The sequence below is a fragment of the Nuphar pumila genome, chromosome 3, assembly GCF_984573655.1.
Source record: "Nuphar pumila chromosome 3, dmNupPumi1.hap1.1, whole genome shotgun sequence".
Taxonomy (NCBI): Eukaryota; Viridiplantae; Streptophyta; class Magnoliopsida; order Nymphaeales; family Nymphaeaceae; genus Nuphar; species Nuphar pumila.
The window spans coordinates 133,789,845-133,802,087 of record NC_143251.1 but is presented as its reverse complement, the minus strand read 5'-3'; the positions used below and the strand labels follow the sequence as shown (position 1 = coordinate 133,802,087).

General features: G+C 39.4%; 1 protein-coding gene across 1 annotated transcript; it reads right to left on the bottom strand.

Moving 5' to 3' along the window:
- Positions 1 to 8,445: 8,445 nt before the first annotated feature.
- LOC149843923 (ammonium transporter 2-like) lies at positions 8,446 to 11,733 on the bottom strand. The gene is made up of 3 exons (XM_090000167.1): positions 10,755 to 11,733; positions 9,665 to 9,950; positions 8,446 to 9,256 (listed from the first exon to the last, which is right to left on the bottom strand). The coding sequence occupies exons 1-3, from the start codon at positions 11,394 to 11,396 to the stop codon at positions 8,715 to 8,717; spliced, it is 1,470 nt and encodes a 489-aa protein (XP_089856293.1). The 5' UTR covers positions 11,397 to 11,733; the 3' UTR covers positions 8,446 to 8,714.
- Positions 11,734 to 12,243: the final 510 nt, after the last annotated feature.

The window sequence follows — 12,243 nt, the reverse complement described above, 5'->3', positions numbered from 1 at the left end:
TAAGGTTGAGATAGTTTTGAAAAGGGAATTGAGTTGCTAAGACCGTTTGGGTCTCTCTAAATAAGGCCAAGCAGTTTTGTAACAGGATTTGGGTTGCTGAGATCATTTGAGTCTCGCTGAATGAGGTCAAACCAATTTTAAAAAGAGATCTGGGTTGCCAAAACCAGTTAGGTCATGTCGAATGAGGTTGGGCCAACTTTTAAAAACCAACTGGGTTGTTGAGATCATTTTGGTTATGGTCTCTCTGAAAGATGTCGAGCCAATTTTTGAAAACCAACTAGGTTTCCAAGATCGCTTGGGTCTCACCGAACGAGGTCAAATTAGTTTTGAAATGATAAACTGGATTATCGAAACCGTTTGGGTCCTGCTGAATGAGGTCAGGCCAGTTTTTAAAGATGAAATGATCTTTTTTTATGCTAAAGAGGAAAGGGTTGATTGGTGCCCCTTTGCAAAATAGTTTTGAAACATGACATTCAAAGTTTTATATAAGCTTGTGGTTTCAAAAAGAGATTGCGAGATTAGATCAATTATCCACATTTTGGATAAGCTCATGAAAATCTACCTAAAGAAAATAGTTACCTTTAGGATCAATTATCCAAACTGCTTGCTAGTTTCTGCCTTGAATTAGAAGTCTTCATAGGACAAGACATGTGTAGGCTCATTAGCCATGGCTGCCAATCTGATCTTCTCATAAAGTTTGAGACTTTAAAATCTTTGCACAAGGCTCCCTTGTCATATAGGCTTGGGAGATAAGAGTTCCAAGCCTAAGCTTTTTCAATCTGATGCACTAGAATTTCTTTGTTTCATCCTTTCATCAAATATATCTAATGTTGAATATTTTCATGTGATCAATTCTCTTCCAAAAACTTAGACATGTTGAAGGTTCAGAATGAAATAAAGTAGGAGGAAGGAAAAAAATGAATTTTTTCAAAGATGTTTCCAAAAGTTTTCCACCAAACCATCCTTATGCATGAGATTCTATTGTCCCAATTCCCTTTCCTATGAGTTGATGTAAGACAATTCTACTTTGTTTAATTGAGAATTTTCTTTTTCCATTTTAGATTGGCTTAAGTAATTAGTTATAGGGATATAAAATCAAGTCTCAAAACATTTTGTTAGGCCTAATGGTTTCACTAAAACTTGAATTCTAATGGATTAGAGCTGACAAGAATGCATTTAGATGCACTTTTCACCCCTTAGATAATTTCTTTGGAGACTTTTTGAAGCTCAAAATAAAGCTTCTTCACTTTTGTCATCCTTTAACCTGAGACCCAACAATCATGGATCTCATGACTACCCACTCTAAGAGAAATGTCATGCTTTATTCAAAATTTGCCTCTCATATGACCAGAGTCTACCACGTCATCTTAGGCCGAGAGGTAAGTAGCAGTTTTCTCCTAGCACATGTTTTTCTATTATGATCTCTGCTCGTAAGACAATCATATGATCAAAATCTGCCATCACACCACAAACCTAGTGCAAGTGTTAGCCTAAGTGCACCTCTCTTTATTTTTTCTTTTTTAATGCATTATTCATTTTGTATTTTTTTATTCTTATTAGATTTTTTCATAGATTTTTTATTGTTTTTACTATTGGTATGAAAAAGGCCTTTTAGAGCTCAATGTATGAAGTAGATTAGTATTAAAGATATTCAACATGTAACTATTTTATTGGAGAGTTGGTTACCTAGGTAAGTTTCCAAAAGATCTACACTTATGCATTGATGATAATCTCGTGCCTCCATAATTCATCCTTATAGACCCGTGAGACCATTATCGGATTAAAATACCTTGGTCTTTCTATCGACTTGCCTTATATTTCACTCTGAAGTTAGATTTCGAGTCACTAGCTCCTTAGGATATTTCACTCTGTATTTCTTGAAGGAGGCTTTTTAAACATCCCGAAAAAGATTTTTGTTTTTTGAAAAAAAATCTTTAGGATAGGCTATGATTGATTAGTCTCTTTTGTTTGAGAATATGATCACCTTTATCTTTTTCATAGATATTTGCAGCATAATTTGAAGAAATAGATTTTAGTGCATAAACTGGACAAACCTGCAAGGCCAATCAAAAGTGGGAGGAAAACAAAAGCCAATCAGAAGGTAGCCTTGTAATCTTTTTGTTGAAAGAGTTTTTCCTTTGAGTAGATCATCATGGTTGAAAATCAAAGAAATGAGGCTATTGCATTGGTTTGGCCCTAGAGAGATTATACTATTTTCACAACATTGTCAATTTTTAAGAAGTCCTTCATACGCCTCATGCTTGATATTGACTTCAAAGGCAATGGTTTTCTAAATAAGCTCAGAGAAACTCTCTACATGATCCATGCTAATCAGACTCCTGAAGGTTTGGTTGAAGCTATCAGTAATGATCATGGGAGACTGTAGGTGTGTGACAGGCTCTTTTATTTTGTTACATAGGTAGTGATTGATAAAGTTATACAATTGACTTATGTTTGGTATTGCTCCATAATTATATTGAAACCTCTCCATGAAGAGATTAATGATATGCTTGAATCTTTTAACATGTTAGAGATTCAGGGTGACAAATCATTCTAATGCCTCTCCTTTCAAACTTGTAGAGAACCAATTGATTAACCTTGAGTCATTATTGTGATACTTGGGGGAACCTTTTACGAATAGGGCCATGTAAGTTCTTTGGTCTTCCTTCTCACTAAACTTGTGAATTTTCGGAAGAGTATCTTATGCATAATCTTCCCACCCGTGGGGTAAAAAGTTATCCAGGGTGTACTTCCTTTTGTCCATATTCATGTTGAGGTTTCATGCTACGTCTTCTAGAGATTTGATTTTCTAATCTAATTAAGGTCGAGACTAGGCCAGAAAGAATATTTGAGGCCTATGAAGTTTTCTTCCTCTATCTGACACTTGAGATTCACCCCATGGGTTGTAGTCTAGTTCATCATATTCCTTGTTTTGGACCTATCTTGCTTTTTCAACTTTAATAGCCTTGGTTCGTTCAGGTTCTTTTTTTCTCTGAATTTCTGTTAATATGGATTTTTCTTCTCATTTTGATGATGTTCATGGCAAGTGGATCATTTTCCCTGGGTGAAAACTAACAATGCTTTATTTGAGATGTAATACATGCAATTTTTTAGGTTTTTAGCAGGAATTATTCGAGTATTTTTTGAATAATTATTTGGTGATTAATGATCAATAATATCTTAATATTTAATTAAAATTATTTGATTATTGATTTTATGAAATCAGTAACTTTTATATATTTGTCAATTATGTTTATTTAAGTATTTAATTAGGAAATTTTATGAGGTTTTGAATGAAGTATCAAGATCTGGATCTCAGGTAAGATCCAGATTAATCAAACCATGTGTTCAGGATTGGATCCAGTTGGTGGACCCAATCCGAAGTTGAATTTTTAAGTTTGGACCTGGGAGGGAATATGAACTCAAACAAATTTGTATTGGTTTATGAGACCTCGAATCCACTCTGTATGGATCTTTGTATGATTTGGATCAAATCAAATGAGTTTGGGTAAGGTTTAGACCCATATTAGTGTTTAAACCAGACATTGAAGGGATTTGGATCAATTTCCAAATGAATGCCACAAAGCAAAATAAGATTTGGATCCATTTGAAAGACCCAAATGGATCTCACTAGTACTCTAAACCCATTTGGAAACCCAAATAGATCTCACTTTGTAGAATGAATTCTTTGATCCATTTGGAAACCCAAATGGATCATATGAGTAAAAGGTATTTTAGATCCATTTGAAAACCCAAATTGATCCCAATAAGTAAAAAGTATTTTGGATCCATTTGAAAACCCAAATGGATCTCTCTAAATAAAAAGTATTTTTGGATACATTTAGAAACCCAAATGGATCCCATTAAATAAAAAGTAACTTAGAAAACCCAAATGGATCTCACTTAATAAATAAGATTTTGGATCCATTTGAGACTCAAATGGATCTCATTAAACTAAATAGGATTTGATTCACTTGGGACCCAAATGAATATATATATATATATATATATATATATATATATATATATATATATATATATATATATATATATATATATATATATATATATATATATATATATATATATATATATATATAAAGTAATCAATTGGTTTTGGGCTTAATGAGATCGAAATAGATCTCACTAAACCCAAGACTCAAATCACCCCTAAACCAAATGAGTTGGGATTGGATCCAATCCACAACTCCACCATACTCAATCCACGTGGATTGGATCTTATTAGGATCCAACCCATGACCCAAAATACTTAGATTGGATTGGGATCCAATCGGACCCACACCTAATCCAAATCCCGACCCTTTTTCATTTCATTTCAAACCTTATGAAATGCATCACCCCCCCCCCCCCCCCCCCCCACAGACACACACACACCAAGTTTGTATTTTGGTTTTCCCTTATTCTTTACCTCTCTGGTATTCTCACCCGAAGGCCACCATGACCCATCGCCAACCCCCTTTGTCGGTGGTGCCACCCTAAATGAGCCATGGGCACCACTAAGCCACCAGCATAGTGGCACACAGGCCATTGCTGACCACTGTCGTGGCCTAAGCCATGGCCACAACAGGTCGAACCTGCAGAGTGACAAAGGCGCAAACTGGAGGGGACGGGCGTCCCCTCCCTCACCGCCTATGTCATGGTACCTTCCCACACCTCGGGGGGGGGGGGGGGGGGGGCGTCAAACCGAGGTTCTTAGTTTTTGTTGAAGATTTTGTATTCCTTTGAGAATATGAACCGCAATGGGAAAACCAACATAAAATTGCCATTAAAATGCAAGGTATACTATTGTTGTCGCGTAATGACAGCCCTGCACGATTTCCAATGTCAGGAATCAAGTGCGTGGGCTATGCTGACTCGGCTAGCATAAAAAAAAGAGAAACAGCAAATAGAAAGACAATTTTAATACATATATGTAATTCAACATAAAAAGAAAATGATCTTGATAGGTTGGGGCTCGGGTTCTAAGTAGGGGTTTATGCAAAAAAATCGAAAAAGCCCTAATTAGGGTCACTCGGTCGAGGCAAACACGCCTAACTACAGAGAATGTGGATGGGTATCTTCGACCAAGAAAGGAAAAGAGCAGTTATAGAAAAACTAATTTGGTCATGCTATAAAGAGAAAATCGATAACAGGTGACCTATGCAATGTACATGAATCATAGAGAAGAAAGAAGAAGAAAAGGTAACAAAACAAACTAGGTATAGTGTCTTACCAGGCTTCCGGCGTCAGGGGTGGAGGAGACGCAACAGAGGCTATTGGCCTGCTGCACAGGAAGGGTGAGGTGAGAACGAGACCATAGTAGAGGTACTGCCTGAAGCCCTGCAACACGAGTTTGGGATCACCGTTGAGCCTGAAATCGAGGTCGAACCCTCTCAATCAGTAGATATCAAAGAAATTGGAGTTGGAGGACCAGATAACGAGGTCGTCGGTCTAGACCAGGAGGCATCGATCGGGTGGAGGTGAACTGAGGAGAAGGAAATGGAGGGGAAGAAAAGCACAGTCGAGGGGTGGCAGCAGAGAGAAATGAGGGTTGAGGGAGAAGAAGAAGAATAAGAAAGGATGGGAAAAAAGGAAGGAAGAGGCGGAGGTCGGCGATGGCACGACTCCAGTGTCGTGCGGACGAGGGAGGAAAAAGAGAAGAAGACTCAGGTGGCTGCATGGGAGAGGATAAAAATGAAACGAAAATGAGAATGGGGGTTTTCGTTAAGGTTTTGCGTGTTAGGGCATTTACAGGTATAAAGACGTTGGGCCCAGTTTGGATCCGATTCAAACCCGACCCAAGGATCATAAAAGAGATAAAAGAAATAAAACCTAAAATTAAAGCAAAAATAAAAATAAAACTAAACTAAGTCTATTTAGCGAATATCAGCCTTATTTTAGATGAAAGTTTGGTTCCAAATAATATTTGATTTAATTAAAATATTTCTTGTGAATAATGTTATGACCAAAATACCCTTTTTATGAAAATATTTTGAGAACTATTAAAATATATCTCGTTAAGTTCGAAATCCCTCAAAAACACCTAAATATTTTTGTGACTCCTTAAAATGATTAAATTGAATAATTTAAAAATATTTTATTTACAACAATGATTCAAAATGACCATTTTACCCTTCTTTGTCAAAAAAATCAAATTAAACATATAAAACACACTAAATTGACCATCAAATATAAAAACATATTTTTAACTTGAAATAAAGCAATTCCTTTATTTATTTTCTCTTAAAATTTTACAGGTTTTACTGATGTACTTTTTGCTTTCCTACTTTCAATTTTCTTACTATTTTCTCACTTTCAAACGTGCCCTAAATGTGGGTGCAGGGTGAAAACCAAATGGTGAGCAGAAAATTTTAAGCACGGAGAGGAGTTTTTTTTTGTTTGCATGCACCAAAAATCTGCGATGTGGACCGCATAGAAAAAGCTGCCTTCACGGTTATGTGACACACAAACGAGTCGGGATCAGGTGCCATCACATGACACACTTTGAGTGTGCCTCTGCACCTCTGCCCTCTATCTGCTTTTGGGCCCCACAACTGACAGACTGTCAGCCAAGATGGAGGGAAGCCATGTGCCTGCACACTCAAAGTGTGCCATGTGATGGCACCTGATCCTGTCTCTACACAAACCGACCATTAATGGAACTAAACTTAAAATCCATGAAAAGTTGGTGCTTTTAACAATTTTGAAGACATGGCATGCTCTTAAATCATCGGTAAAAGTTAGCTGTGTTTTTTGAAATTTTCCCTTTGATATGATGCCTGGTGAACTTGAATGAATTGAATAATTGCACTCCAAACATTTTTAACCACGAGGGCTATCCCTCTGCGTCAATGCACGTCAAGTATGTGAAGATGTTCTACCAACTTCAAATCTTCAACACAAAAAGTAGAATAAAGAAAATGAAAGCCAAAGCCACTTAATTGTATCCAAAATTAATAAAGTAGCTATTAACCCAATTAACGTCAAAAGCATCCTTGGACTTCCATCTGTTGCAGTATCATTAGAGTTTTCTTATGTTGGATGACGACAAATAATTAATAGACATATTGCTTTCAAGAGCCCAAAGCATTCTTATTTTGACTTTAAGAATGTTTCACACTAGGGCATGTTGTTGGTTGTCCATAAGAAGTGGGTTTATTGGCTCTTAGAAGCAAGTAGGGCTGTTCATTATTCAAACCCCTGTTTCTATGTAAATCTCTTTCCCTAGTGTGAAACATTCCAACATTCTTTCAATAAACCTATCTTGCATAGCTGATGTAGGAGAGGGAGCAAGACACTAATTGGTTCATAGGGTCTGGTCCATTACAAGGTTGTTAAATGCGATGAGGCGAAGCGAGGCGTTGAGCCTGCGCTTCGCCTCTGAGGTATATCTAAAATATTGTAAAAATATGTGGCATTTTTGTAGGGATGTTAATGGATTGAATTTAATGCGTATTCGACTGCATCAGAACGACCTTTGTTTAATGATCAGATTTGGAAAGCTGAAACCCCATCTGCTCATAATCAGATTTCTTTTTTTATATTTACCTTAGGCGCATCACTGCAATGCCTCAGTACCTTCAGCGTGTGCTTCGCCTCTGAAGCATACGCTTTAGGTACTGAGGGGTACGCCTCTCACAACACTGGTCCATTAGTATCCATCCTGATTATTTGTGTTTTTTAATTATTTAGTTGGATATCGGATTTTGTTGGGGTCTTAGTTGAGATTGGAATTTATCTTAGATCCATATTAGGATTAGAGTTTCCAAGGTTTCTCTTTTCTTGTTTGCTATGTGCAATCGTTGAAAATAAGAGAGATAGTTAATGATGAATTGTTAATGAATTTTGGTTACCTTTTCTGCAATTTTCTATTGTTTTCCTGTCTTTTCTCAGTACCATAATTTCGTAGCAGCTTTAGAGTATCTATTTCTGCAGGGTTCAAGAGTGATCCCTCTGTTCACTGCATCAATATCGCGGCAGACTTTTCTCATCTGGTAGGGGTTTCTCATAAATGTCACCAAATTGACAAGATATATTATGAGTTTGAAACCGAGGGGTTAGTGTCTTTATGGCTAAGCCGAAGCTGGGTGTACTGCCTTTGGGGTTTTATGTTAACGAACTTGATGAGTGAGGTGGTTTTTTGGTTATCAAAAAAAAAAAACTATTGGAAATTTTAACAATGTTTCACAATAGGGAGCATTGGTTCTCCACAAGAAAATGCTGGTGGTAGTTTAACTCTTAAGTCTGAGGGGTGTTGGGATTTGGGAACGCTTGAATGCCAAGAAAGAAAACGCTAGTGAGAAAGATTTCATCATATCTTCCAAAACATGCAAACTCAGTCAGATATGAAATATCTGATATATTGGTTGGCAATCAACCTTTCATTACTATGCCCAGAAAGGAAGCCATCACAACTATCACAGCCTAATCCGTTTGAAAACCACATAACTCAACAAAGATTTAATTTTATTTATTTTGAGAAATTACACTCTAACAACAGCAAAGAGAACTAATGGCTAAAACGGGTTGAGTTTACAAAGATCTACATAATCTCCTGCCCATGTGAAAAATTCCTGTGCATTATACACCATGTATTCTCTCAAGGCATAACATGAAACTGTATGACTTTCAAAGAGAAGCACACAGGAACTAACAGAATCGCAGTCAGAACTGGATATGAGCATGATTCTATATCCAACAACTATGAACACAGCTTACAATTGTATGGTCACACCTCTAGCACCATTCATAGGACTATGAGCTACCCATGTCTGCATTTCGCCGTTTGGGTAAACCTCAGGCCTGGTTACATCATATCTGTCCCCATCTCCCCACAGAGCATAAGCTTCTTCACCATGAACTGCATCATCACCAATTATGAGCTCATCTTCTGACATGCGCAATGGCATGAAGATTCTTATAAAGAGAAGGATGAGTGTGGTAGACACAATGTTCCAAGCAATGACAAAAGCAGCAGCAGCCAACTGCTTCAACAATTGGATGCCGCCTTCACCTCCATAGAAGGCACCCCTTGTGTTGGTGCCAGGAAAGAGCATCCTGCAGAGCACTGGTTCTGCAAGCAGGCCGGTTAGAATGCCGCCTAACAAACCGGCAACAGCGTGAGTGTGAAACACTCCTAAGGTATCATCCACCTTCAGCAACAACGCAGATCTCTTGTGCAGAATCATCATGGTGACCCAAGGTACACTTCCTGACAGTATCCCCATTAGTATGGCTGCCCATGATTGAACCACCCCTACATCAATGTCAGTAAAATAACAAAGTTTTAATAGAATTGTAAGGCCTAGATCTCATGGTGAATATTTAAAAGCACAGAAAGGTTTAGAGTAATAGAAGAGTTTAAAAATGCATGAAATGCATAGAGTCCCTTGATAAGCAGACCAGGGGCTAGGTTTTATAATTAAATGTCCAGCGGGTAGGTGGTAATTGAAATTGATTCACTAAAGGGCCATTAATTGGTTCTTGTAATGGCAAGGTGCTTGGGCTGTCAGCATGGAGACATGAGTGTGAACCTCGAGGACAGCAGATTGGATCTAAGGAACTTTCGGCAGAAACTATCCATGGCACCTTGGATGCCGTTGATCTTGCATAACCAAACAACATGACCAGTTTTTCTTTTTCTTTTTTTTTGTGGTGTTTTTACCTGCACCAGGGGTGATACACACTAAGCCCGTCATCATCCCCTGAACAGCACCGATCACCGAAGGTTTTCCGAAGAAGACAACATCAAGAGTCGTCCAAACAAGAAGGCTCGTAGCGGCACATATATTTGTGTTCAAGATAGCAATGGAGGAGATGACATTAGCAGAATAAGGTGCTCCACCATTAAAGCCGGACCAGCCCAACCATAGCAGCCCTGCTCCAGCAAGCATAAGCAACACATTGTTGGGTGGAAACCTCTCTTTGTCACCCTTCAATCTTGGCCCAACCTACATAAAAGACCAATCATCCAAAATTAAATGCACAAACTAATCAATAACCAATAAAGAAAAATCATCACCTTAAAAGCTAAAAAAGAATCAAGGATGTGCAAAATCCCAAAGAACAAAACCTTCTTTTTACCACACAATTGAAATAACAATAACATCTCTTGATAGTCGGCGGTTCATTTTGACACACAAGCCTTGGAATAAAATTAGGAACGTCTCTTTAACATCCAAGATGGTTTAATTTGAGTCATAAGCCGTGATCCTGAAAAGAGTTTGTCAGAAATTTATGGGGTATGGTGCTTTTGATTCAAATAGAGCCAATTGGAATGTTAAAAAGAGACCATATTAGGTGCACGCCATTCTTATGATTCTTCCCTTTCCAAATATATCCGCATATCCTGAAACACTCGGGTAAGTTGGGAATTTTGCATTATGGAGCACAATTCAGCATCCCAAGTTTCCAACTTATCCAAAATTTCAGGATAAGTCTGTGAGTCCTGACAGTCTGACACACCCGAGAGAGAGAGAGAGAGAGAGAGAGAGAGAGAGAGAGAGAGAGAGAGAGAGAGAGAGAGAGAAGAGAGAGAGAGAGAGAGAGAGAGAGAGAGGTGTGTCCAAATACACCCACATATCCTGAACGCTGGGATATGTTGGAAATTTGAATTCTGGAGCATAATTCAGTATCTCAACTTATCGAAATATTGGGGATAAACATCGCAACACACCCGAGAGAGAGAGAGAGAGAGAGAGAGAGAGAGAGAGAGAGAGAGAGAGAGAGAGAGAGAGAGAGATTGGGAATCCTACCCAATAAGCGGCCACGAACCCAGCAGTGCCAGAGGAGAGATGGATCACATACCCACCAGAGTAATCGATGACCCCCCACTGGAAGAGGAACCCACCACCCCAAAGGCTGAACGCCCCAACCGTGTAGGAGAAGATCAACCAGAGGGGCACAAAGGCCATCCACGCCCTGATGTTCATCCTCCCCAGCACGGACCCAGCGAGCAGGATGATGGTGATGGCGGCGAACATGAACTGGAACCAAACCAATGAAGCCATGGGGAAGAAGGGCTCAACCATGGGGATCTTGACGGAGCCCTCGGACCGGCCGGTCTCCGGCAGCTTCGCGCGCTCGATGAGGAACTTCTGGCCGAGCGCGGGGCCGGCCTTCCCCCAGAACGGGAGGAGCTTCTCGCCGAAGGCCATGCGGTAGCAGAGGACCACCCAGCAGATGAGCACCGCCGCGAAGGCGTAGAGCGCCATGAACGCGGCGTTCACCGCCCACTTCTTCTTGACTATGCTTGCGTATAGGATCACCAGCCCCGGCACGCTCTGTAGGCCCACCAGAGTGGCCGCCATCATCTGCCACGCGTTATCGCCTTTGCTGAGCCAGTCCGGCGCCGACGGCTGGCTCTCCGTGTAGGGGAACGGTACAGCGGACGCCATCTGTTAAAGTGTTCTCCCCGAGCACTGGATCTGCTCTTCGTTATATGTCCTTGTAGACGACGCAGGAGAAGTGACGGTGTTTGTGGTGTATATATATACATATTTGAGAGAGTTGGGCTTTCATGGTGGTCAATCCAAAGAGAAGTGAGTGAAAGAGAGGATTGAGGGAGGGTGTTGCGTGTTCCCCTTGGAAGAGGCATACGTGTTTGGGGATCCAAATGAGCGCCAGTTAGGGCTCATATCCCGATTTGTGTCTGCATCACTTAGTATTGGAGTCCCGTATGGTCGCAAAGACTGAAGTATTTTTTTTTCGTCATAAAATTATTCGAGAAAAGAATAAAAATGTTTTTTATAAAAAAAAAAAATAATAGTTGAAAAAAAGATAAAAATGTCCTCCATCCATAAAGTATGATGATGTTAACTAACAGACGCTCTCTTTGACGATGCACTCTTTATCGTCGTCTGTTGTTTATCGTCGTCTGTTGTCGTCGGAGCATCCTTTACCGTCGTTTCGAGTTCAGGTTCTCGCCTTGGTTTTCAGCTTGTGTTACAACATATTGCCGCCTTCTCGTTCTTGCCTTGTGTTACAGAACATTCTCAGGTTCGTTCCTACCTTGTGGAGATAACTATAAATCGATCGACTGGTTCGATCATTGGTGAGCGTCATAGGGGCATTTGTCGGCCATCTTTTTTTACAGTCATCTCTTCTTCTTCGTTTTCATTAGGCAGTATAAAAAAAAACAATGACGCACAAACATTCCAACAAGTGCCATTAAGGCGTCGTGAGTACCTTTTCATGTCATGATGCTATTGTTGAAGAACGTATGTCATCGTGAGTACCATTAAG

Coding starts and splice junctions, on each gene's coding strand:
- LOC149843923 (XM_090000167.1), bottom strand. CDS start 11,396: ATGGCGTCCGCTGTACCGTTCCCCTACACGGAGAGCCAGCCGTCGGCG. Junction 9,951..10,754: donor GGTTCGTGGCCGCTTATTGG/GTAGGATTCCCA, acceptor TCTTTTATGTAG/GTTGGGCCAAGATTGAAGGG. Junction 9,257..9,664: donor GTGTATCACCCCTGGTGCAG/GTAAAAACACCA, acceptor ACATTGATGTAG/GGGTGGTTCAATCATGGGCA.